This window comes from Ananas comosus, linkage group 19 (assembly GCF_001540865.1).
Source record: "Ananas comosus cultivar F153 linkage group 19, ASM154086v1, whole genome shotgun sequence".
NCBI classification, from domain to species: Eukaryota; Viridiplantae; Streptophyta; class Magnoliopsida; order Poales; family Bromeliaceae; genus Ananas; species Ananas comosus.
Window position 1 is genome coordinate 10,492,368 of NC_033639.1, and position 25,331 is coordinate 10,517,698.

The following is a 25,331-nucleotide window of genomic DNA, read 5'->3' on the forward strand; positions in this document are numbered from 1 at the left end:
TTTTGAGCAAAAAGCATCTGTAATTCTGAGGCAAAACAGAGAGTCCGTACCACCAAAAGCAGCTAAAAGATGAAGGTTGTGCTTCAAGCTACAGCATAAAGCCTATGAGGAACGATTACACAATAAGGCTTTTAAAGCTGTCTCAATCAACTTCAGGAGCTCCAACCACGCAAATCATACCCTCAGATACAATTTCGTTCCTATACAACTCAGAAAAGGCCGACTTGTCAGCTTGTTTAGTGTAGCAGTACATCTAACAATCGACAAAAGGAATCACCACAAAAGCACGTGAAGCTTTAAATCAAACACTTCAAAAGAAAAGGAAAACACATTGACCAAGCTTGATTTTAGCTGAAGCATAAATTAAGGCCGAGACAAGTCTCCCAAAATTCATAATCATAAGTCATACTACAAATTTCGGAATGTCCCAAACTTCAAAAATTTCATAACCACTTAGGCAGACAGAAAACAGATCTAAGAATAAAACAAACCTCCTCTAGATTAACACAGCACAATTATAAGTCCGCTCTTACAAAAAACACGGCCATTGATAGAAGCACACCATCAAAATCACCCACGATTCCTCGACGAAGACCAAGAGGATGAGGAGGACGACGACAATCTCGACCCGCCACCACCCCCAAATGATGGGCGGCGGTCATCGCTCCGCCACCTATCGCTGGGTTGGGGAGGCCGATCATCTTGCCTGCCCCACCTATCGGGCTCGGGAGAGGACACAGCTTTTTGGGCCTCAGTCCCGGCGCGCTTGAACCTCGGGACATATCTTCCCGAACTTGCAGCGGCAGGGGCAGCAGGAGCAGCAGCAGGGGCAGCAGCGGCCGCAGCCGCAGCAGAGGCGGCTGCAGCAGCAGGGATGGGCTGCAAAGCTTGTGGCCCAGGGATGGGGTCGGCAGGACGGACCACCGGCTCAGATGCACGGCCCAGGAGAGCTTCTCTTCTAAGCCTTTCCTTCTCTTCCAGTTCAATCTCCCTCTGCCTCTGCCTCTCCGCAATGGCGTCCAACTTAGCCTTGCGTTCGGATTCTTCCTTCTTCCTCCGTTCCTCCTCTGATACAAAGAGAAATTGTAATTTAATATTTGTTTGATTAGGCCTCAGACGAGGTCAAAAAGGATGAGAATAAGCTGTGACTTATGAACCACAACGAGTGAATAATCTTAAGGAAAAAAATGGAAGATGTGAAAGTGAGATTAATGAAAAGGTTGGATGCAAAAGATATGAAGTGAGGTTTTTAAAGACTACCACACCAGTACCCGTTGTCATATATACTTTTTCACCAAAAGTACCCCACAAATTCATGTGTTAAAGCTTCTACTCCTGGACTACTAAGCGAAGTCAGCTAACTATATAATGCCTTCTAGCACCTTCCATTATTCACCAGAAATGAGAACTAGAATCCACCAACTACCATTTCTGGTATTAGCAAATGGAAGCAGCTTTTGATCGAAAGGATGCACCAGCGAATCAGCGATCATATGATAAAAGGAAAAGAACTTTGCTTCCTGAAATAGCTAATGCACCCAGCAAATATAAAAATGACAAATTTCACACCATAATTCTGCACAGTAAATATCACCTTCGTGCTTCCGTCTTTCCTCCTCTTCATGCAACTTCGTTAGTCGCTCATTTTCTGACTTGATGAAGTAGAGCAATTTCCGTTTCTTCTCCCTCTCCTGCTTTCTCATTGCAATTAATTGGTTGATCCGATCCTCCCTCTCTTTCTTAAGCCGGTTAAACTCCGCCTCGCGGCGGCTAGCAATCCCTTCTTGTAAAATATTCTGCAAAAAGAGCCCAAAGTATTCAACGGTAAGGATAGCACCAAAATTTAGAAACAAAGTAAAAGATCAAACCAATCATTCATGAAGATGTAATGATATTGCAGGAGGAAACATACCTTATGTTCCAACATTCTCGAGAGCCTGTTCTTTTCCTGCAAGTCACCTGCATGGTGCTGCCTACTAAGCTCGATCTCTCTCTACATGAAGCATTAAATAAATCAACACAAGAAACATTGAAGGAAACTATCATGGGGAATTCGCAATTGAAGAGAATATTTAGGAGCTAACCAATTGTTCTTGCTCATGAAGGATTTTCTCCTCCACCAATCGCTGTTGGAATGCATGCTCGATCAGTGGGGCCTCTTCTTCTCTCTTTGCCCGTTCTAAGTAGTCCATTGTCTTTGCAAGTTTCTGAAGTTTCTTTTCCATCTCTTGACGTTCCTTCAGTTGCTCGCTCAAAGCCAACTCCATGAGGGTTTGCTTTGTAATCTTTTCCTACAAGAAAATAAAGTTTACAAATCTTAACAAATCACGAAAGAGTTGTGGACCTCTCATTATAATGAAAGAAGAGTACTTCATTAGAACGTCATTTATTCCGTCGGACTATCAAGTGTATCAAAGGATTATATTTTGAGCTTACCCCTTCAAGGAGAGGCTTTTTCCCCTTCTTCTTAGCACGCTTTTCAGTTTCCAGAAGTAAGGCCTGAGCTTCTTGGAGTTCTCTCTCCTCTATTTCCCGACGGATCCTCTGCTCCTCCCTTCGTGAATACTCAGTAGCAAGTCTCTTCTGCTCGGCCTCCTCTGTTATCTTTTGAAGCTTCAGTCTCTTAGACTCTTCCTCCCTTTCCTGAAAAAATAAAATCATAAAAATAATAACCGAGAATAAAAGGTTCAAAATATTTTGCAACTACAGAGACAGGAGGTTGAAGTTTACAGGCCTTAGTCACACACAGTCCATCTTTCTGCCAGAACTTAGGATGTTTATTTCCTTAAATTTTTTACGCTCAGGACAAAGGTCTTAAATCTTAATGAACCCAATCATATAGATTTAATATATATGAGAATAGAAAAAAAAAAAAAGGATAGGTAAAATGCCAATACCATTTCCAACATCTGGCGTTCATGCTCTTCCTTGCGCTTCTCAATAATGGACTTTCGTGCGAGAAGCCTCCTATGTTCCTTTTCTACTACTTCGGACAAATTGTACAAGCTCTCGCCGAGTTTTGATTGCCTCTTCACAGGCGGATAAATAAGATGCCTTGCTTTATTAAGAGAATCAGCAAGCATTGTAAGGTGACCAGAAAGCCTATCGGATTCAATGTCCTGAACACAGAAGATAGCAAAATTAGCCTGATTTGATAAAAGATAAATTGGTGTTCATATTAATGCTGGAGTAAATCGATAGTATGCACAAATGAGAAGAACACCGACATACCACGTTACCAAAAAGAACTGCGCCCTTTAGATGATCGACTTTCATAGGTACAAAGTTATATTTAACTGCATTAACTGCAATTTTCTCCAGAACTGTGAAGTCAAAGAAAGGGATCATCTTTGATAGCTTCTCAATTTTCACAGATTGAAACACCTGAGACACCTGAAAAGGTAAAAGGCAGCAAAAATGAAGATGAGAACACACAGCTTCATATTACATTAGTATAGATCTTAACATTACATTACTAATACATATAGAAACAATATCATCAAAAATATTATTGAAGAGAAAATAGCAGTACTAATGATGATAACACCCCAAAAAAAGAGGATATATATATATATATATATATATATATATATATATATATATATATATAAATATATATATATATATATATATATATATATATATATATATTTTAACATATATTTGTTTTAATGCAGGTTTATTAACAAAATACTTTTCCGAACGAAATTCATCCAATTCATCAGGAAACATGGTTCGTATTAGCAAAAATGTTTCTTAAAGGAGAGATGTGATGAAATTAAAGTTTTAAAGGGCAAATATGAAAATTTAGAAATTATGGGCTATAAATATAACTAGAATATTTTGCAGGAGTTAGTATGCAAATATCTCAAAAAAGCAAAGAAGACTAGTAAAGAGGTACCCCCACCTGTTGTAGTACTCTCAAAGCGGTAAGTTTCTCCAATGCAGGGACATACTGGGAAAGTTGAACTTCTGGAACAGAAGAGGCTGATGAAAGCTTGCCCCCAAGTTTGGATATCTTAGCAAGCAATGGCTGAACTTTCGACGCAAGATCCAGTGGGTAGAATTCATTTTCTAAGAGATTGTACAGATCCTTCACTTCTTGGGAGGCACATGACATCACACCTTTAGTGATCTAAAGCGACAAAAGAAAAGAAAATTTTAAAAATTCTCGTCATTCTACCAATACATGCAATGACCTTGAAATATATTTATGTCTTAACATATCCTTTCGTCATGCTAAATTAGGTGAAATAAGTCACAAAGAAAGCCAGATAAATGAGAAGAAAAATGAAAAATAATTAGCTTGTATGAGAACAGCAACTTAGACAGTTGGTCTATTGACAAGATGAAAACCTCAAAGCATGACAACACCAGCAAAATTTTCAGCATATGGCTTCAAGGCATTTAGCAACTATTGATGATATCAATAATATTAAGTTACAGACTCCATTACGAATTAATGCACATATCCAAATCTTACTATTTGCTAATTTTACAGTTTGACAAAATTTTAAATATGTATAGCAAGGAACATTCGACTAAGGCCCTGCTTGGATGCATGAATACCTTGTTCAGTATATTCTCTTTGATTTACTCAAAAAAATTGTACATTTGATTGATAAGGAGTGTGATCAAATGTTTAAAATGAAAAATCATATTCGAACTCCAAATCATTTTTCCAAAATACGATAAATCACCTCACAAATGAAATATGCTTTTCTACCAAATCATGGATAGCAAGACGTTTGAAAAAGCAAAAATCAAACTCCTTACAATCATACAAGAAAATCCTCATATGGAACAAGCTATCCTTGGATAACTTATTCCGATATCCAAATAAGGCCTCAATGGCCAACTTAGCATAGACCAAATATCCATGCTGATTACCTTTTTCTGAAAAAGATTAATAATGAAAGTAATTACATAAATAGTATCAGGAAAAAAATTCCACTAGGCTGACTTCCAACAAGCTCACAAATTTTGATCTTAGAGTATAACGCAAGTATTTAAAACAAAAAATTAAACATTTTGGACCATACCAAATCTGAGAGAAGTGATGACCGTGAAAGCTGCAAAATGGAGCAAAAAAAAGATGTCAGGGTAGAAGGACTTAAATCTATTACTTAGAAAATAAAATAAAATAAAACAACAACTGAAACAAAAAAGGTACCACTTCTCTGCTCTCTCGTTTAGGTTCAAGAGAAAAGTTAATAAGGCTGGCCATTCGCAAATTACGTTCTTTCTGATTTTCAAGTTCCAGATGGGATGCACCATACTTGTGGTCAAATGGTACCACAGAAATCGCAGCTAATAAAACAGAGGATGCTATCAGCTGCAAATCCTTTTGAGATAAATTCTTGTTGTAGCTCTTTTGCAAACCGAAGAGCTTAAGCCATGCGTATGCATGATAAAGATGGCTATCTGAAACCCAGAATATCTCTGTTAGCTTTGCATAATATACGACCATCATTGATGGCTTCGGAGTTTTCTTCACCATGCTCATTAAGCCATGTATATCCTCCGCAGAACGGAAGGCTTCCTGTCAATAAGCATTGCGAAAGATTATGATACGAACAAACAGACAAGTGGCTTTTAATGCACATCATCTGAAAGTACAGTTTCTAGAAAAGCGTTGTAATCTGATAAGTCACCCAATTTACATGGACAAGTTTGTTTTGTACTCAAAAAAGCTTTTCAAATAGTACTTTTTTTCCACTATAATAGTACATAGGTGAGAAATTTAGTTGCTGAAGATGTACGTGTAAATTAAAATTTCACATGTATATAATATGTAATTTTTTTAAAGTGCCTTTATGAAACATCCAACATCCCAGCCATTCCAAAATTTGCAGCAAACAGACCTGCCATAGCTCAAGATCTGTCGCAATTTTGAGTTGCTCTACTCTTGTATCCAAGTAAAACTGCAAGCTCTCAGGCGCTGTCAGATCAGGACGGTCTCTTTGATCACGGTGTTTGTTTAAATTAGCAAGATGGTTCCTCATTATTTCACATAGTCTGCGAAATTCAGTAGTTCGCTTGTACTGTTTACAAAATTGGAAAGCCCGATGTGCAGTCATCTGCGCGTCAAAAGTTGAAACAAAAAATGGATATAAGATAGCAGCCATATTAGATTTCTTGTGCACTAAAAAAGTTAAGATTGAAAGTATAAAAGTTTAACTAAGAACCAAAGTAACGGAAATAGATACTGGCTGAACATAGATACTGGCCAAATAACAGACTAAAGAAAAGAATTGCAAGATGATAGAATCCACATGAAAAGCAACTTGAAAAGGGTTGCATATGCATTGATCAGAGAGTTTTCATCAGAACTCAAAAATTTTATGTAAACAATCAGTTCAAATATTTGTCAAATGCAAATGCCAATGAAATGAGACCAACTGGACGTTTCTTTGCGATGTAAGTATGGGCATATCTAATGGCTGTAAAACACAATACAAGAATCAAGCCAGTTTTCAATTCACAAATTAAATGTCTTCTCCTATCCTTGCCCCAGTGAGCCAAGCAATCTTATCTTCAAGAGAGAAGGGAAGGGAAGGACTATGGTTTTCTTTTCTTTTTGTGGTTTGTTGTTGTTTCTTTTTTTCTTTTTTTGGGTTGGGTTTTTTTTGATAAAGCAGGTAAGGATATTTGAATGCCCCCACCCACGGCAAGGAGTGTACAGAAGGTCCTTAGAGGGGTGTGGAGCTGTACATTGTGGTCATGAAGATTTTCTTCCATGGAACCCGGGCAAATCCATGTACAAGCGAGAACTCAGATGGGGGGACTAACAGGAATTCCCCCATAGCTGGACAAATCTAGGCCCACAATACCAATGTACACAGACAATAAATACACAACTGAAACAGATGTCCAACAAAGCGAGGTGCATAGCTTTGAGGGCAGAGTTGTGCAGAAAACATCTCACAGCAAAACCATCCAATGAAGCAGTATATTCATTTGAGCATATTCAATGTATCAAACGTGTAGCCACATTTTTTGCTAAAATTAAAAATAAAAACACTTTTACCAATATCCCAAAATAATTCCAAATAAACAGCAAAGATGGCTTACTGCATAAAGTGCTTCCAGCTTTGAATTGTTACGGAGGATTTCAAGCACCGTTCTGTATGTCTCCCACAAGAATTTGAACCATGGCGTCACAAGCTCCCTATCGGATCGATCCTTTCCTTTCTCCCCACTGACATAGCTAAGCATCAAGTCCTCAGGCCTCTGATCAGCTTCCAAATCCTCTACATCCAAGGCATCTTCTAGGGCTTGTGCTTGGCTTCTAGCTTGTTCAGCTTTTTCCGTGGAAAGCTGCATAAAATGCTTTATCACCTCCTCCAAAGAGCTCACGTTGACTTGTTGGCAAACAATTCGGTACTGAATAAGCCCATCCTTCGCAAATCTCCCTCGCCTCATGTCCACACAGAGTTCTACATATTTAAACATTATCCTTTCCAGGGTCTTCTGCCAGGTTCTGTACCTTTTCGACGTGATAAGATCATGAAGTGCCTGTAGGGCAGCTTGCTTCTGTCCAACATTTATCAATTCTGAAGAAACAAGAAGATGAATCAGTGATTTTCAAAACAATCTAATCTTGACATATGTACGGAAAAAGAAAAAAAAGCGAGTCAATAAAAGCAGAAAAATGGAAATGTCTATGAGAAATATGTAAGCATTTTAGAAGAGCTGAAATACTCAGACCAGATGCATAATGGCATTCATACTCAAAAATAATTAGACTTCTGCCTTTCTTGATTTTAATTACGAGACAACAAAGCTTCAGCTGCTATCCTTATTGTAAATACATGTAAGCACTGATATACAATATGCCAGAAGATTCAATCAACATATCAGAAACAGTGCAAGAAAGGCAGCAATATTTATTAACTGATATATAGAAATAAGGAATAAACACTTACCCTCTGCACGCTTCAAAGCGTTTTCAGGCTTTGCAAAGGTCGCCATGATCCCAAGAAATGTTTAGTGGTGCCTGCTTTCTACAAGCAGGCGCAATCAAACCTGCATCATCAAAAAAATAAAATATATTCGTATAATTTAATCGCAGCATCAAGTATTGAATTCATGGTCATCAGACACCAGAAACCTAGGAAAGACTACATCAGTGCACAAAATGTACCACAAGACGGCAACAATAAGTATCGACAAAAAAGAATAAAGTAAGAAGAAAACATAGGATAATCCTGACAAAGGCAATAAGAAAGACTAAATAAGCTACAAATGCAACATAAAGCATAAAAAAAACATAGGATGTGTGAATGAATAAAAAATGATGAGCTTGATACAATTGATTTATCGGCAAAAACAAGCAACATAACAAGATTACACACTTCAAGAGAAAAATGATTCAGTTTCAAGCCATCGAACTAAAATCCAACAAATCCACAAACACCAGCTTCACCATAAAATTGTAATCTATATCTTATCTAAATCTGTCTATACCCATCTTGGGATATTCTCACGATACTATCCCAAACACTGCAAATTAACCCCTAGAATATTAAAGTCGAACACATTGCTAGATATTTTACATATGATTAGCAAAAATGACCAAAAAGGCAACTTTTTTCTCCAAGATTACATGCAAAAAACCCACGCCAACATCAACGAAGCGGATGGATCCGCCCGTTCCCAAAAGGATCTTAAAAAACGAAGTAAGCTAAAAATCTATAACCAACCCTTAGATCCATAAATTACCCAAAAAGACCGAGAGATCGAATTAAAGAGGGCAAAGAAAGCATCGATCGCGCATATAAAGAAGGATCTAACTCACCTCGCTGGGGAATCGAGACGGGGAGAGCACGAGAGGGCGAGGAATCGCGGGGCAGAGAGGAGGCGCACAGCGGCGGTGGGAGAGAGAAAGAGGTAGAAGTAGAGAGAGAAAGGATTGGCTTTTAAGGGTTTGGGGGAGAGTCGACGGGGTAGGGTTTGGTCGCATGGGCGATCGATGAGCTGAGCCGGGTAATTTATTCTCTGGTTCGGGCTGGTAGTCGAATTGGACCGTACCGGACCGAACCGGTCCGGTTCAGGGGTGGCTATTTTTGATCCGAACCCGATTAGTTAACCAGATCCGACTCGGTTTGGGTCGGTTTTCATCTCAACAGTTTGAACTCGAGTCAGGTTTTGACTAAAAGATATTTGTATTGGATTGAATTCTCAACCCGATACGGGTTATGGTTCTTTGTTGAAAAGAATCGGGTTTGGGGTTTAAGACACCACAGCGAATTAAATTAAATGCAATTTATTTATCCTGCACAATAGAGTAAACAATTGAAAATTTTTAAATTTGGATTTCATGATATTTTGGAATTTTATACATATTTTTCAAATTTTTATGACCTTCTTCTGAGGTTTTGAATTTTTTTGAAAAAATTATGGGGTGTTTTTATTATTTTTAAAATTAGTTAGTTTTTTGTTTGAATTATGCAGATAATAATAATAATAATAATAATAATAATAATACCAATAATACCAATGATAATGAAGGGGGCTTTGGTGGAAGAGGCAGTGTGTGAGGTGTTTTTTATTATTATTTTAATTTGAAAAATCAAATAAACAATAATATGAAAATATAGATTCAGAAATTTTGTTCGTAAATATAAATCTTTTAAGGGGTATAATGTAAGTTAGAGTTACGAACTTTAAAATTCAAAATTTTAAGGGGGTTTTATGCAAATATCTCTATGATCGTCTCTCGCCCAGTGTATCGCCCACGCGTTCTTCTTCTCCCTCTTCTGTTTCTCTCTCTAGGGCTTCGTAGGGAGGAGCCGAGGGGATCCCGACACCTTCGAATCCATCAACAGGTGCCCTACTCCCCTTCTCTGGATCGCTTGTACAAATCCCACACACGATTTCCCCTAATCTTTCGTTCACAATGCTTCTTCGATTGCGTTGTGGTGTTTGATTCCGCTTGGATTGCTTTTGTAACTAAACACGGCTTCTGATTTAGGGTTTCGATTTGGTTTTAGCTGCTTTGTGGGATCGTATCCGTAGTTTTTGCATCGCTACTTCTTATTTTGTTTCACTAATTTTAGTTTATGTTTTGTTTTGAGTCCTTCAGATGTCGGGAGTAGAAGAAGCTAGGACTCGTTCTAGGAGCACGAAGATCGTCGCGTTTTGATTTCTTCTAGGACATTATGAAAAGTGGTGGTTTTACTAGTTCGCAGCTACTGTGAAGTTGATTTGAGGTTGGTTTTGCTTTTTAATATTATTAAAACTGTCTTTTTTTTATGTTCTTCTTCGATTTTTCTTTTTCAGTATGCTTTGGTGGATGATTTCATTTTGCTGTGTGGCTAACAATTTAGTTTTGGTGCGGAAAAAATGAGTATGAGTTTGTATTTTTTGTTTAAATGTATGTCATGTTTGGTGTTTGGACACTTTGCTTGTTGTTATTTGATAATACTCTAGTTATAATAGTCTTTTTGATCATCACCATTAAGCATCATCATCTTTCGCATCCATTTATTTTACCATGTGATATGTAGTTACGTAGCCATAGCAACCGAATGTTGACACTGTTATGTGAGAAGATATTGACGAAATTTTATGATTAATTATAACCCTGGTGCTAATGCTTCCATCGTTGACACTAGATTGATTAAACTTTAGCTAAGGGTAAGGATGATAATAAGGAGGTTTGAGGTGGGAGCTGATTCCATTGTTGTGTGTGAAGGAGCATGGGCCTTCTCTTCCCCTTCTTTTGTGTTCGGATTAAAATGTCCTGTCTTATTCCTATCCTGCGTAACCGTGCAAAACTTATTGTACTCGTCACCCGCCTTAAACCAATTCTCAGCCTTCAGATCATGATCTATGATGTTTTGAATTAGTATAGAAAGAATAAGATTTATTAGGTTGACTAATGAATGTTTATTTTGAGTAGAGCAAGTTTGTTGTGATGTGGAATTTAATGCATTTCTAGATCTTCATATCTATCAAGAACCAAAAAATCGAAAACTGTAGAAAACCTCTGAAGAATCAACAAGCATCCTAGCCAGATGGAACTTGTATCCCGATGAGAGAGAAACAATGTACATTCTGATAATAATGATACACCTCTCCTATGTTTAGTTCCTGAACATTACACAAGAAAAGTGAGGAGCATGGCTTCTTTAATTTAACAGTCAAAAGTAGGCTAAATAGGATTGGAAAAAAGGAGCATAATATCTTTGCAGCTGACTACCTATTTTACATTAAGAAGCACACAATTAAGAAATTATTAGAACATACTAGCCTCTGCCTGATGTCTGGGGTATTCCATTTTCAGGAATCAGAGTGAACATGAGCGAGCTGGGCGGAAACATTGAAAGTATTTCTTAGGAGCAGATGGAGCTTTCTTTCTCTCCCTTCTGCAGGATGATTGATTTTCATAGAGTCCCATTGGTGCAAAAGTTGTTGGATTTGTAGCTAGCAATGATCTAATAAAAGAAGTGTGGTGATCTCTATATTGCCACAAGCTTGTTGGCAAAACTGTTAAAAGTTGGCATAAGCTTTGTCATGTTGATGTTCTTGAAGCACCTTTGTTTAGAGACAACCAAGAAGCTATTCCAGTCAAAAAATGCCTCTCTGTGCTTAGCTGAGTGAAAGATGATTGTAATTTATCCTGATTATCTTGATAAGCAGGATGTTGTTTTAGGATTCTCTAAGAGTAGTCTTGATGTATTGAGTTGTCCTAAGTTTATTAATTAAAATCTTGATTCAGTTCGATCTTTCCTTCTGATGTAAATGCAGCTTTGTTCTATTGAAGTATTTCAAGGTTCATGTGCAAGGATGATTAGTTTACTACAAGGTGCTTAGCATTAAAATTCCTTGGTCTAAGTTGGTTGTGTGGCACAAATGATGATGTTCAAAGGCTATATGCTTCTTCTGTTTTGCTTTGCATTTAGGAGTTAAAAAAAAAGGTTATACATATTGATATGTGTTGTGGCATGCACTGCACTTCATGAAAACATGCCTGAAAACTTTTGGCTTTTACTTATTTTAAGATGTAAATGATATAACTGATCCTCTTACGTATTCTGATAAGGTTTTCTTGAATGATAGGATTGGAATTTTATACTTAGATCACTAGCACTTGAATAATTCTCCTTTGTTATGCTCTTGAAACTAAGGTATTTGTCAACATGGGAGCTAGAGCTGCCTGTGCAGGTTCTCTGTGTGATTTATGTGAATTGTGATAGACCAAGTTATATTCTTCTTGGCCAGTATATATCTAAAAGAAATTGTTTAGTGTCTTCAGTGTAAACTATCCAAGTTGCTTTCTTCTAGGGCAGTATACATCTATCAATATATTGTTGAGTGCCTTAGAGTAAACCTTCCTTTTCTCTGACCATCAATTAACTAAGATATTGATGCTTTATCATCATTACTATCATCATGCTAGTCCATTATTTTCAGATGTTGGACAAGATATAGAATCAAAAGTAAAAGAGGTTTTGTAACAAGGTTAGATTATTTTATCACTTGGGTATCAACTTGGAATTGAATTAATTATGGGCCAGATGTAATTGAGCTACCCTTTCTAAAGTTTCTCAGCATGGAACAAGTGGGGATGGAAGAATAGCTATTATATTATAGGATTGTCTCTTATACTACTATCAATGAGCCAATGAAACTCTCTACTTGATTAATGAAGTTATCTCAAGGGAAATTTCCCTTTTGCGGTGAACGATGTTCCATTGAGAGAGAGAGAGAGAGAGAGAGAGAGAGAGAGAGAGAAGAAATCTCATGATTTTGACATGAGGTAGGAGCAGAGTTATTCTATGTGAACAACTTTAATGCTGCCTCTACCCAAGGACTGAAAGATTCATATGTATCTCAGGAACGCAAACGAAATGATTTAAGGAGAATAAGCCCCCCATATATATCACAGGAACGCAGATGAGAATGCAAATGAAACGACTTAAGGAAACAAGAAGTTATTTTCATTCAACTGAACAGAAGAGAATTCTTATTCTCGAGTTCCTAGACAAGTAGTATGTATTTTCAGTAATTGTAAGTTGCTTCAGAATTTTGATATGCTATTGAAGTAGATAACCATATCAATGATATATAATCTGCATACTCATGCCACACTTGCTTTATCTATGTCTAGAGTCTAGCTTTATGCAAATTTCGTTGTTGGTATGTTTTATTTGTTTGTTTTTCTTCTTGTATATTGGATAATGTAGTTAAAAATATTTTGTTAATTCACATATAGTCACATGTTAATATTGTTGCTAAGAAGTACATCTGGTCTTTCCTTTTTGCGGCAGGGTGTTTAACTCATGACAGTAATTAATCTTTCTTTTCTCTTATTTAAATGTAGCAGTTGATAAGTCTATCAACATCTTTAGCTTGGCAGAGACAATCCTAAGCCTATCTGTTTTTGAAGGAAGACGATCAGGGTTTACAAACAAAGCACTAAAGTTACGGTCTTGTTAAGAGGACTTAAAAAGATGAATGACAGTGCTAGGAAAAGGGCATCCAAATGGGATTTGAAAGAAGGGCCTCCGGAAGAAGTAAAAACTGAGTTTTCCGTGCAGAGAGATAATTCTGAAACAGATCAAAAGTTCACTGACTGGTCAGACATGGAAGATGGTGAGAATAATAGTGGATCATCTAAAGCTTTTCCTTTAGGGTCTCAACCACCTGAAGAGGCATTTTACACTGAATCTGGGAACAAGATTGATTCGAAGAATTCATTATGGAACCCGGATGGTGAGAATCAATCTATGGTTAAAAATGCTGACAAAAGTGGAATGGTAGAGGGATGGGGTACAGCAATCAAGTCAAGCATGTCACCTGGTCTCAATCCATGGAGGCAGCACAGTTGCAGTCCATCTCCAAGAGGTGGTTCTAACAAGCCATCCAGGTATACACTAAACTAATCAAGGGCCTTTTGATGTGTTTCTCTGGAAAATCAGCTATTTCCATATACACCCTTTGTAGAATTTTCATATACCCCTTAAAAGGCAGAGTTTCTTACACAACTTTTGTGGGGAGTCATCCAATTCACTTTAAATAAAAAAAAAAAAAAATAGTACAAGGGCATTTTTAAGGGCATTGAGTGAAGTTCAGTTTTTTAAGGGATTGATATGTAGGTAGATAATTTTGCAGGGCTATAGATAGATATGGTATATGCATAATGTATCGGTGCACAAATGATTATCCTGTTAGTTATTTACTTGATTCTGTCTTGTGTATCTTATTCTTTCGATATTTATATTGCTGCACTAAACTATATTTTTAACAAGTATTGACACAAGTTTGACAATATTTAATAACAATTAGGAAAAGAAGTCGAACGAGGAGTAGAAGCAGAAGCAGAAGCAGAAGCAGGAGCAGAAGCCCTTATGGTCAAAAGCATGGTATTGAAAGGAGAGGGGACAGAGGTAGAACAGTTGGAGTGTTGGTTCAACCTTGCAGAGATTTTTCTTCTGGGCGATGCAGGAGAGGAAATCAATGCAGATTCCTTCATGAGGACAGTGATCGGAGACACTTTGACAGGCCTTACCAAACAGATTTGCGGGAAGGTCGATCTGAAAGGGCAAAATACCATCGTAACGAGATTGAGAATGATTTTTCTGATTCACGAGAACACAATTATCATTCACGGAATAAGCCATCTCAGAGGCAAGGAGGGGGCCATTTTGATGAAGGTGGTAGTTGGGAAAAGCTTGATCCACGTAGAAATAACAACAAATCAACTGAAAGATGTTATGATTTTTCGAAGGGAAGATGCCAAAGAGGCGCAAATTGCAGATTCATTCATCATGAAGCTTCTTCCCACAGTGGGTATAGTATTAAAGATGAGGCTAGGGAGCCTAGGGAAAGGGAAAGAGAAAGGGAAAGGGAAAGGGAAAGAGAAAGATCCCATTATAATAGTAGAAATAATAGTAGTGAGGTATCTTTTGGCAGAAGTACTGAGACAAAAAGGGTAAATGATGAGCCCTGTAAGTTTTTTGCTGAAGGGCGTTGTCACCGCGGTGAGCGCTGCAGGTTCTCGCATCAAAATAATATGGAAGTTGGGACAAATGATGATAAGTGGAACACCAATCATGATGATTTATCAAGAAATGACTCGAGTTGGGGTGATCGAACTGCAATTGTTGACGCAACCAACTCTCCTCAAAATGCTCCTCCAGTCTCTCGTGAGATGAAAATAACTGTAGAGGCATCTGGATTCAAGGATGGAAGCGGACCCGCGCTTGCAGGACCAAACTTGGGCCATCCATCCCAGAACCAATTTATCAATCCCGGGGTTCCTAATGTGCAAAATTTTTCTCAAAGTGTCCCTGCGATGCCTTTTAATGGTCAAATGCAACAAGTGGCCTTTCCAATGCACCCAGTTGGGCAGAGTCATTTCATAGCTCAACAAGCCCCTCCTCATATAGGACTCAACCAACAGGGGATTAATCTTGGCGGGCAGATTTCACAGAGTCGTTCTCAATTGCTTCAAAGTAATGGTCAAGGCCAACAGGAAAAACTCTTTGGTGGGCAAGGTCTACATAATCTTTCTATTCAAAATGTAAAAATTCAACAGACTCTTTCTTCTGTGGAGGGACAAAGCCAAGAGAAAGTCATTGTTCCTATGCCTCAAAATAGAGAAGGAATACAGAATGTCCAAGTAGGGAAAAACCAGTTTGAAACCCCTCATACTACTTCGAGTTTAGAAATCAAACTGTTGGAGCCAGGCTCTGGAACTTCGATCGCCCCTAAAGTAGTGACGAGCGAGCAGGCTGCTCGAATTACCGACCTTTCGGCTTCTTTGGCGCAGTTCTTTGGAAGTGCTGCTTTAAATGCCAGTCCAATGGGACTTGTGATGCCTTTGAATCCTACTGTACCCTCATCTGTTTCTACTGAACAAAAAAATCCCTTGATGGAGGAACTGAATAGAAATTCAGCGAACTTAGTTCCTTTGACTATTGCTGATGGTAAAAGGGATTCCAAGTCAGAAGACCACGAAATTGTTGAAACCAAGCAAGTTGAGACTAACGCTCCTTCGAAGGAAGTCCATGAAAAGGAGTTAGTCCAAGGTAAAGAAGAAGAACAGAATGGTGTTCCTGAAGAAGCAAATGCGGATGTTGTGGCGGATGGCGAGAATAAGAAGAGCAAGGATTCTAAAGCACTGAAAATGTTTAAGTGTGCGCTTGTCGAGTTTGTTAAGGATGTACTGAAGCCCTCTTGGAAGGAAGGTCATTTGAGCAAAGAAGCTCATAAAACTATAGTGAAGAAGGTGGTTGAGAAAGTGACTGGTGCTATTCAAGGTCCTAACATCCCTCAAACCCAGGAGAAAATTGATCTCTATCTATCAAACTCTAAGGCGAAACTCAACAAGCTTGTACAGGTGAGTTAGGAACTTAATCGTCTGCTTTCATTTCTTTGTATCTTCTCTGAAGTTTGGTAAAAAAATTATTGTTTGCTTCATCTGCAATACTTCTTTGTCCTGATGCAGGCGTATGTAGAGAAATATGTGAAGAGCTGAGCCTGCTCTGTGCAAAGCCAAGCTATTTGTCTGTCATCGTCCCGTCGAAAAGCTCCATCTCTACTTCCAATGATGAAGTTTTTTTGTAAATTTTGGAGGCTTTGCTAATTGACTAGAGAATGTTTTCTTCTTTCGGCTTCGGTACTTCTATTTGATACTAGACGGGTGTTTTCCGTGATCTTTCCGATGCATTGAAGAATTATAAACTCAAACTTATCTTTACTTGTGTCAGTCGGTGGCAATGTGTAGAAATGATGCCCAAAAGTTTCTATGCTCCTCTGTTGTGTCCTTTTGAATATTCATTTACCTTGGCTTATTTCACCAATCATGCAACCCTGCAACTGCGAGAGTTAAACTGAAGATTGAGCTCTACAAATTGTTGATAGATTACGCTCATTTGTTACTGAGAAATGCTCCGTATGTAAAATGGTTGGGGATTTTGATAGGCGAAAAAAAGGGTTGTAGCCTTGTAGGGCTCATCTGCACTTGCGAATTACACCCACCTTTGCATCATTGTAACCATTCTCCACCATGTAGAATTTTGTCGTCATTGCATCTGGAACTAAAAGAGTATAATTTAAATTTTAACTTCTAAATAAAACAACTACTAAAGTTTCTCGCTTCAAAATTAAGGCATTGTGCCACTAAACATGAATAGTATTGCTCAAAACATGATTTTTCTTTAATCAAATAAACTACATCCTTGCATGTAGTGACCCAACTACTCTGCTTTCAATACAAAACTCAGTTGACTAAGCAAGGTTCCCAATGGATGCTAAAAGTTCGCCCACAGGAACACCAACATACGTCCCACAAGAAAAGAAAAGCCCTATAAAGGTAACCGCGACCCGCTTATTTCTAAATCATCTCTACACTTGCGACAGCGCCGACAAATGAGATGGCGGAGACTCTGTCTCCACATAGAGTCATGAATCACACAGCACCGAGCTCAGATTCTCCTTTTGCCCCTCCACAGTATTATCTGACCGTCTTTGAACAAGAGAGGAATGCAAGGCACCAAATCCTGCAGTGAAATCAACCTAAGCGTTAAAAGAGACTTCAAAAGTTTCTTGTACGTGGAGATGCAGCGGCATATAGTAGGAAGTACAAATATACACTTTTCCTATAATTTCTGGGAACAGCAAAGAGCATCGATAATTTCTGAGATGCTACACTTAAAGCACCGAAGCCACCACTTATTGTGTATGAAGAAGAACACTGCAACAAATACGAGGGCATAGAATACGTACTCTTAGCTTCACTCCAATCTTCTTGCAATCACTCGCATAGACATGAGCACAGTCTAGTCTCACCACCTCCGAAGTTTTGAAGGCATCTCTAACTTTATCCACCACATTCACATACACACCATTCCTGGCTGCACGAGTATAGCAGTCAAATTGTTTGCCCTAGAAAATATCGAAGTAAATTCGTTCAAGCAACACTCTTTAACTTTCCTACAATAGATTTTTTGAACCGACTTACTTAGTTTCATCAGCGGCGGGGAATTCAACCCACTGTTCCTCAACTCCTTCGTTTCCTCGAAACTGAGACCTTCAGCAACATTTGGTACGAGCCTTGGATAAATAGGTGCGAGCGGTTTCCACAGCATCAATGGTACGACCGGCCTTTGCTTTGGATCATAGTACCGACCGCGATATAGAAGGAGAATGTTGATTCGCCTGTAGATGATTTTCCCTCCAGTTTTATCCTGTGGGTCGAACTAATATTTTTAAGAGCAGTACCTACAATAATACGATAGAGAACAAATTTACCGCGTGTTTAATGCAAAATAGTGTAGCATCACAATTCACAACCTCAAGATGAAAGCAAACGTTGTCCATGTCGAGAGTCGGCACCCCCAAACATTTGATTCTCACAGCTTCAGCTCTCTTCCAATGGTTGTGGATGTCGTCAAGCATATTATGCGTCACGCCATCCTTTCCTAAGCAACATCAAATGTCACCTATTTGTGTTAGATGTTTAAAACAAAAGTTTGCGATGAGCAGGTAGAAGGTAAAAACACAAAAGACACTACAACAAACTACAACGCATTTTGAAATGTGTACCTCAGATTCAAAAAATTTTGATTTCGACACCCGACCTTTGATTACTTTGGATTTTGGAATCTCTTTGTCAAGTTCTGTGAGAACTTAGATAAATAACAGAATATTATATTAGGGTACGGAATTTTCCACTAATAGTTTGTAAATATCATTAAAATTCCGATAAAAGGCAAAACTTTAACAAGAAAAAATGGCATGATTGTATCAACCCAAGCAAGTGTAGTTTCGAGAAAAAAAGAATGTTTAATTTGAATAGATAAAAACTCATATGGCCTCGTAAATGTGCATAAAAAATTTGATTTTGAGATCAAAAGGAGAAGGGTTGAGACCTAAATTGATCTGCCGGGAACAGTCGCTGTGTCGATACCGCTCGATCAGCTCCTCGATCTCTTCCTCCGTGAGCGGCTCGCCAAGCACCGAGCTCCTCCGATCGGCGGATCCCACCACCGGCGCCGGCTCCGGCGCCGGCGCGACCACGCCGTCCCATTTCCGGTCGAGGCGCCCGGGGCCGAAGGGGGAGAAGCGCGGGGGCTCGCGGAACCCGATGGGCCGCACCGAGGGGTCGGACTCGGAGTAGGAGTAGCGGAAGTCGAAGGGGAGGTCGGAGTGGAAGGGGGCAGAGGGTTTGATCTGATTGGGGCTTAGGGTTTTGGGGAGGGAGTTGGTGGGTTTTGCCGGTGGGGATTTGGGGGAGATGGGGGAGAAGGGGGGGTCGTAGGAATCGCGTGGAGGAGAAGGGGACTGGGATTTAGAGCGAGTTAGGGTTAGGGTTAGGGTTAGGGTTTGGGGAGCGTGGTGAGGCCATGGGAGAAGCCTCCGGAGCATGAAGCGGGGACGAAGCCGAAGTGGATTGAGAATAGTCCGAAGTTATACTCCCGGTTTAGGGAGTAACTTCTCGTCTTATACGGTTATACCCATTGGGACTTTTTTATAAAACAACCCTCTAAAGTTTTGAAATTTGTGAAATAACCCTCTCAAAATTTTATTTGGAAAACTAACCCTCTTTTCGCCACGTCGGCACCACGTCAGAATTTCTTTTAAAGGCGGTGAATCGTTCACCGTTTTCTCCTATTTGTTTTAAAGACGGTGAATCATTCACCGCCTTTCACTTATTTATCCCATATATAATCCCAACAACCACATAAAAATTCTAACAAATCATATATAATCTTAACAACCTTTAAATCCTAATAATTTATCCATATAATTTCATATAATCTTAACAGCCTGAAAATCCTAATAATCTATCCATACAATCCTAATAATCAAATAAAAATTCTAATAATCCACATATAATCCTAACAACCTCACTTTTTTCTATTTCCTATATAATTCACGCATAATTTTAATGAATGCGGTGAACGATTTACCGCCTTTAAAAGAAATAGGAGAAAGTGGTGAACGATTCACCGCTTTTAAAAGAAATGGATAATGGGAGAAAACGGCGAACGATTCACCGTCTTTGTAAGGAAACCCTGACGTGGCACCCACGTGGCGAAAGGAGGGTTAGTTTTACAAATAAAATTTTTACAGGGTCATTTTGCCAATTTCAATTTTTTGGAGGGTCATTTTATAAAAAAGCCCTACCCATTGGTTAGGTAAAATTGCGTACGAACCCCCTCAACTAAGGCTATTTTGAATGTGACCCCTCGACTTTTTTTTTTTTTTGACACCCCTCTAAACTTCTATTTTATTTCACTCCAATGGTTTCAGTTAAAGCAATGCTACCAATACATCTCAAAAGGGGATGTATGAATAATTTTTTTCGCTAAAAAGCGAATTAAAGACTACTAAATTTGAAAAAAAAAATAATAAATTTGCTGAAATCTCCAATTTAATTGCCTAAGATCATCCAATTCCAAAACATCAAAAAGTTAAGGAGTACGTCAACAGACTAAAAATAAAGTCGAGGGTGCCATTTCAAAGTTCTCCTATTGTTAAGGGGGTCTCCAGACACTTTTACCTATAAAAGATGTACCACAAAAAAAAAAAACATTCTCAAATTCTCATGGTAGATTTTTGAATGAAAACGAATAACTACAATGAAATCAAATACATACATTGAGTAACTATCTACATACATTGAGCAACTTTCGTCACTGAAAAGGCGATTGCGCAGCAACACAATTTACACAACATTAGTACACATAGTGAGCTATTTAAAGTATAGCTCGAGAAGCTTTTTCAATGTGTCGAAGATGCTCGTAAACGGATTAAGTGCGATCGGTGCCTTTAATTCCAAATCGGGAAACTGGTTTGTGAGAGCTGCGTTCATCCCGGGCATCGACATCATCAGAGCTAGCTGGCTAGAGGACATGACCTCACAATCTTGCGGAGTGTCTTTGATTTCACTAGGGTCATATCCTAACATTGCCAAATACGATTTGTACTTCTCGATAAATTCTGGACCTGGATTGGGAGTTCTTGAATAAATCTGATTTCCAGAATTTCAAGTGTAAGCATCAATTCCAGGGAGATTATATAGCACACGAACTAACTAGGCATCACAAGGTACAAAAAGTTTAAATTGTATGCAAAATAGAAATAATGTGATAAAATTACATGCTTAACATAACTATTACCGATTTCAGTTCTCCAGCGAACCACACCATACGATTTCTAACCAAAACACTATGAAACTATCAAAAAGGCTGAACAATTCTGAGTTTTGCTGTACCTTGAATTCCTGAAGTTCATAGCTATGTTTTTCTTAATAAAACACGTGTGTGTGCGCACAGACACAAAACTAAAATTTGGGGCTTCAACTCGGTTTTTAGGCTCTTTTCTTTTTCTTTTTCTTTTTTTTTCTTTTCTTTTTTTTTGCCACGCTCAATGTGTCATTGAATCCGCTGACATTTTCATGCGTAAAATTAAGCTGAAAGTTTCGACCGCATTACTATTACCTATCAAATTCCAATGTAGGAATCTACTGAAGAACTTTGCAATTTGTTTTACACATAAAATTCAGAATAATAGGCACAGAAGTATTATTGCTGACAAATATGAAAAGCGACTCAAATGCAGTAATAGTATTACTTACCTGAATGAAGCTCTTATCTTTAGCCCCAGAAACAAGCGCGAAGTTGTCATAATCAGTCGCAATCACATCATAGGGTTCCTTAGGTATAAACGGTAGTGTTGGGAAACGAAGGTAACATTTTCCCTCAATCGTTTCCAGCCGCTCCATAGCAGTTACAGTTTTCTCCATATCCTCCTCAGAAAGGCACTGAACCCTTCCCCTTATACCAGTAATATATCCGTTAGGGCCACCATGGACACAAAATGTATCCACCTGGATAGCTGGGATCTTCGCATCAAATGTATAGACTCCCTGAAATCTCACACAAAAGTTTCCTAAATTAGCATAATTTTACTGCTGTAAAATGAAAAAGGGGCTTTTACATGTATCCCTCCAATAAGCTCTGACTTTTACTACGTAAACATCGTAAGTAGAGTCTCTTGCGATAATACCATTAAGTTGCAGAGTCATCCAATTCATGCAGGGATGTTGGTTTTGTATTAGAAAGAGTTTTTTTAAGGAGAGGCATTTTGTAGTTACAGTAAATTCATCATAACGATGCCTTAAGCCATATGTTTACCTGCGTACAATGGCAGTCTTCTTGCCCTTGGCCGGCAAATCCGCGTTTCAGTGAAGCTACTTCAAACCATCTTCCTGAATATCTGATGGGATCGAAATTCTTAGCTGTCATACCCCTCATCATAAGCATCCTACTTCCATCTTCCAACATGGTATCCACTTTTAGAGTAGAACCATTGTCTGCGGCAGCTGCAATCTGGCATAAGCTCCGGTGGCCAGAGGGTTCCGCAGCGAAAGCCTGATCTTTTAACCGTAATAAGTCTTTAATCTTGTAACAAAAGTAAACTTTTCATTTAATCTTTTGAAATTTAGTTTCTTCGAAATTTAACGGGGAAAGAATAACTCTGTAATTCTGGTTGTGTGCTTAAATGCCAGTATTCTTTACGGTGATAACTATGAGTTCCGACATTACATTGTACACAACTCTTCTTACTGTTTTAGTTCTTCCGCGGCCCTTTAATAAAAATTCGACATTCTTAAATATACCAAAATAGCAACACATATCATTACCAGGTTTGGTGGAGAGACGAGCATTATTGAAGCAGCAAAACAGGAGAGCAGTCGTCTAGATATAGAATCACCACAAGATGTTGTCTCCCTCGAAGAGCATTTAATATTTTTTTCTCCTGGAAAGGAACATTTCCTCCTAAAGAGACAAAAGCGAAAAAAAAAAGAGGTTATATGAGCAGCCAAGGATAATAAGGCTACAGATAAATACGCTAAAAGGCATTGAACTTTTAACTGGAATACAATAAAACAGATAACTTTTTGTTCATGATTTTCATTGAAGAGTGTCTCCTAAATAATATGCATATGTAGTTGGTTGAAAACTTTCAATCCTATTTGTGGACCGTTTCCTACCAAATCAATCTCGCCGATATCATGGTGTCAAAGCCGTTCCTAAGCCCTCTCAGTTCGGATGGCATAGTTCGACTTTTCTCAACCATCCATCCACAAGAGCGGAGAATGCTAAGATTACTTCTAGACAGTTTCATATCTGATCGATCTTTTGGGTAATCACCATATCCCATTAATCTCCATAATACAACATAATTACCTCTTGCAACAGATTAAAAGTATCCACATTGACAATTTGTCAAACACCTTCATGGCATATGAAGAATACAAGGGAATCCATCCTACACTACTCAAATTAAGTAGAAAAATCCCACCTTTTTAGACCACAAACATACCGACCAATCAAATTTGAATAAACCCATTTGTTAAAGTTAGAAAATTAACTGTAAATTACAACCACAATTCCTAGAGAACAAACCAACCAGCCAACCTAAAAGAGACGGAGAATTATAACAATGTTACTTAGAATAATATTAAGTCGAAATTACTTAACAATTTTTTTTTTTTTTTAAGATTCACTAAAAAAGCATTGATTTTGAAGGGAAATTTGGGAAATACCGGAAAGAGGGAGGTGGAGATGGGGGTGGGATTCGAAGTAGAGCAAAAGCCATGGCCACTCGAAGAGTGGAGAACCAATCCGGGAAATGTGATTGGTGGAGAAAGATAAGGGAATATTATTATGTGGACGAGGTTCACCACGTCATCTGTGGACCGAGAAAGCTACGTCCCTTACCTCTCACCTTTCTTTGAAATCTCCACCGTCCATTTAGTTTTAGTGTTTTTAAATATTTTTTTGTAAATATTGCGGTGAGGATTTCAACAAGGGATTAAATGGACGGTCGATGGCTATGCCGTTCATAGATGACGTGGTGGACGGAGTTCGAGAATAGATTCTGTGCTAAGCATTCACTAATTATCTGCCACGTGGAGTTTCTTTTTTCTTTTTTTTTATGGGTAAAACTATTTGTTGGTAAACTCTTTTCCATTTTTAAAAACATGATATATTAACTTTAAATTAATGGAAATCACCCCAAATCCCAATGTCTATGAAATGGAGTATTGCACACACACACACATAAAAAAATATATATATATATATATATATATATATATATATATATATATTGAGGTTTTATTTTTAATTTTTTTGGCTTTTGGTCTTCTAGCAATAAAGTAATTTCAACCGTTACATAGGATCATTATTAATTCAACCGTTACTATTAAATTAAAGAAATTTAAATCACCAAATAATTATGGGGGACATTCCAAAAGCTTCTACAATGTTTTAAAACCTTTCATTATGAAAGGTCTATAAATTAATCTCTCTTGTTGTTGTGTATTTCATTTCATTTCATATATATGCATTTTTTTTTTTTTTACTATAAACTTAATTATTATTACTACTCTCCAATGGCTTCTACCCATGTTATTTTTCTCTCCTTCCTCCACTTTCTATTGCTTCTCTCCTACCTCAATCATGGTACCATTTTTTGTAATTAGCTCAAACATTTGAAACTTAAACTATTTCTGCATAAAAGTTCTTACTTTAGTTTCCTTTATAAATTTAGAAATTGATTTCATATTTCTTCCTGGTTTTGACCAAGTTTACATTTTGTTGGTTGCACTTTTTTTTTTTGACTTCAGGTGAATGCAGTGGGCTAACTAGTTGCCAGGTGCATAGATAGTAAATTTAATTTGGTTGGAAAATATTTTTACTTTCTTAATATTTTTACCAAGTTTTTGAGAAATTTTAATCTATGTGACACCTTTGAATTCTCCCTAGAAAACATGGTGTGTAGCAAAGGCTTCAGCTGAGGATAGAGATCTGGACGACATAATCCGGTTCGCGTGCAGTGAAACCAACTGCGACCCGATCCAAGCCGATGGACCGTGTTTCGACCCGAACACCCGAATTTCACACGCTTCAGTGGCCATGAATCTCTACTACCAATCTAGAGGAAGGAACCTTTGGAACTGCTACTTCAATGGTTCTGGGCTTATTGTACTCACTGACCCAAGTTAGTACTATCCTATGCATGTTTGTGTTGTTAATTTTGTAAGTTTTTATGTTTTTAATTCCCTTTGGTTAATGGCTAATTAATCATGGTTATTTTTGGGTTTTTTTTCCTATCTTTTTTGAAGGTTATGGAAGCTGCAAGTATGCTTAAGGAGCTGTGGATTCTCCTAGATGAGCAAGAACTTGAGTTTAATCTCATATATATTAGCCTACTTGTTTAGTTTTTGTATTTCCTTTGTCTTTAGTTTCATGGATGTAATTGTTGTTCGGTACATTTTGTTGCGCGGAACTATGGAAACAAAA

The 25,331-nt window shown here is 38.1% G+C and overlaps 5 protein-coding genes across 12 annotated transcripts; 2 read left to right on the forward strand and 3 right to left on the reverse strand.

Moving 5' to 3' along the window:
- Nucleotides 318–8,954, reverse strand: LOC109724919 (eukaryotic translation initiation factor 3 subunit A). Its single transcript, XM_020253907.1, has 14 exons — nt 8,801–8,954; nt 7,929–8,028; nt 7,075–7,556; nt 5,865–6,080; nt 5,174–5,542; nt 5,043–5,072; nt 3,908–4,135; nt 3,232–3,393; nt 2,898–3,119; nt 2,437–2,643; nt 2,085–2,291; nt 1,913–1,993; nt 1,595–1,796; nt 318–1,067 (listed from the first exon to the last, which is right to left on the reverse strand). The coding sequence occupies exons 2-14, from the start codon at nt 7,972–7,974 to the stop codon at nt 571–573; spliced, it is 2,949 nt and encodes a 982-aa protein (XP_020109496.1). The 5' UTR covers nt 7,975–8,028; nt 8,801–8,954; the 3' UTR covers nt 318–570.
- On the forward strand, nt 9,690–16,777 carry LOC109724667 (zinc finger CCCH domain-containing protein 55-like). Of its 4 annotated transcripts, XM_020253557.1 has the most exons (6): nt 9,690–9,830; nt 10,088–10,214; nt 11,291–11,812; nt 13,334–13,876; nt 14,296–16,351; nt 16,460–16,777. In XM_020253557.1, the coding sequence occupies exons 4-6, from the start codon at nt 13,461–13,463 to the stop codon at nt 16,487–16,489; spliced, it is 2,502 nt and encodes an 833-aa protein (XP_020109146.1). In that variant the 5' UTR covers nt 9,690–9,830; nt 10,088–10,214; nt 11,291–11,812; nt 13,334–13,460; the 3' UTR covers nt 16,490–16,777. The 4 variants fall into 4 exon arrangements, with proteins under 4 accessions (XP_020109146.1, XP_020109148.1, XP_020109147.1 ...); XM_020253559.1 differs by lacking the exon at nt 11,291–11,812 and having other exon boundaries at nt 13,331–13,876; XM_020253558.1 differs by lacking the exon at nt 11,291–11,812.
- On the reverse strand, nt 17,086–19,443 carry LOC109724668 (CRS2-associated factor 2, mitochondrial). 2 transcript variants are annotated; one of them, XM_020253561.1, is made up of 5 exons: nt 18,885–19,438; nt 18,307–18,434; nt 17,975–18,200; nt 17,740–17,867; nt 17,086–17,513 (listed from the first exon to the last, which is right to left on the reverse strand). In XM_020253561.1, the coding sequence occupies exons 1-5, from the start codon at nt 19,378–19,380 to the stop codon at nt 17,439–17,441; spliced, it is 1,053 nt and encodes a 350-aa protein (XP_020109150.1). In that variant the 5' UTR covers nt 19,381–19,438; the 3' UTR covers nt 17,086–17,438. The 2 variants fall into 2 exon arrangements, with proteins under 2 accessions (XP_020109150.1, XP_020109151.1); XM_020253562.1 differs by lacking the exon at nt 17,086–17,513 and having other exon boundaries at nt 17,798–17,898; nt 18,885–19,443.
- Nucleotides 20,551–23,664, reverse strand: LOC109725236 (chloroplastic lipocalin). 4 transcript variants are annotated; one of them, XM_020254341.1, is made up of 5 exons: nt 23,570–23,664; nt 22,664–22,799; nt 22,155–22,421; nt 21,596–21,886; nt 20,551–20,989 (listed from the first exon to the last, which is right to left on the reverse strand). In XM_020254341.1, the coding sequence occupies exons 1-5, from the start codon at nt 23,620–23,622 to the stop codon at nt 20,711–20,713; spliced, it is 1,026 nt and encodes a 341-aa protein (XP_020109930.1). In that variant the 5' UTR covers nt 23,623–23,664; the 3' UTR covers nt 20,551–20,710. The 4 variants fall into 4 exon arrangements, with proteins under 4 accessions (XP_020109930.1, XP_020109931.1, XP_020109929.1 ...); XM_020254342.1 differs by lacking the exon at nt 23,570–23,664 and adding an exon at nt 23,211–23,533; XM_020254340.1 differs by lacking the exon at nt 23,570–23,664 and adding an exon at nt 23,015–23,204 and having other exon boundaries at nt 22,155–22,391.
- On the forward strand, nt 24,422–25,256 carry LOC109724821 (major pollen allergen Ole e 10-like). Its single transcript, XM_020253747.1, has 4 exons — nt 24,422–24,491; nt 24,656–24,684; nt 24,795–25,029; nt 25,154–25,256. The coding sequence occupies exons 1-4, from the start codon at nt 24,422–24,424 to the stop codon at nt 25,177–25,179; spliced, it is 360 nt and encodes a 119-aa protein (XP_020109336.1). The 3' UTR covers nt 25,180–25,256.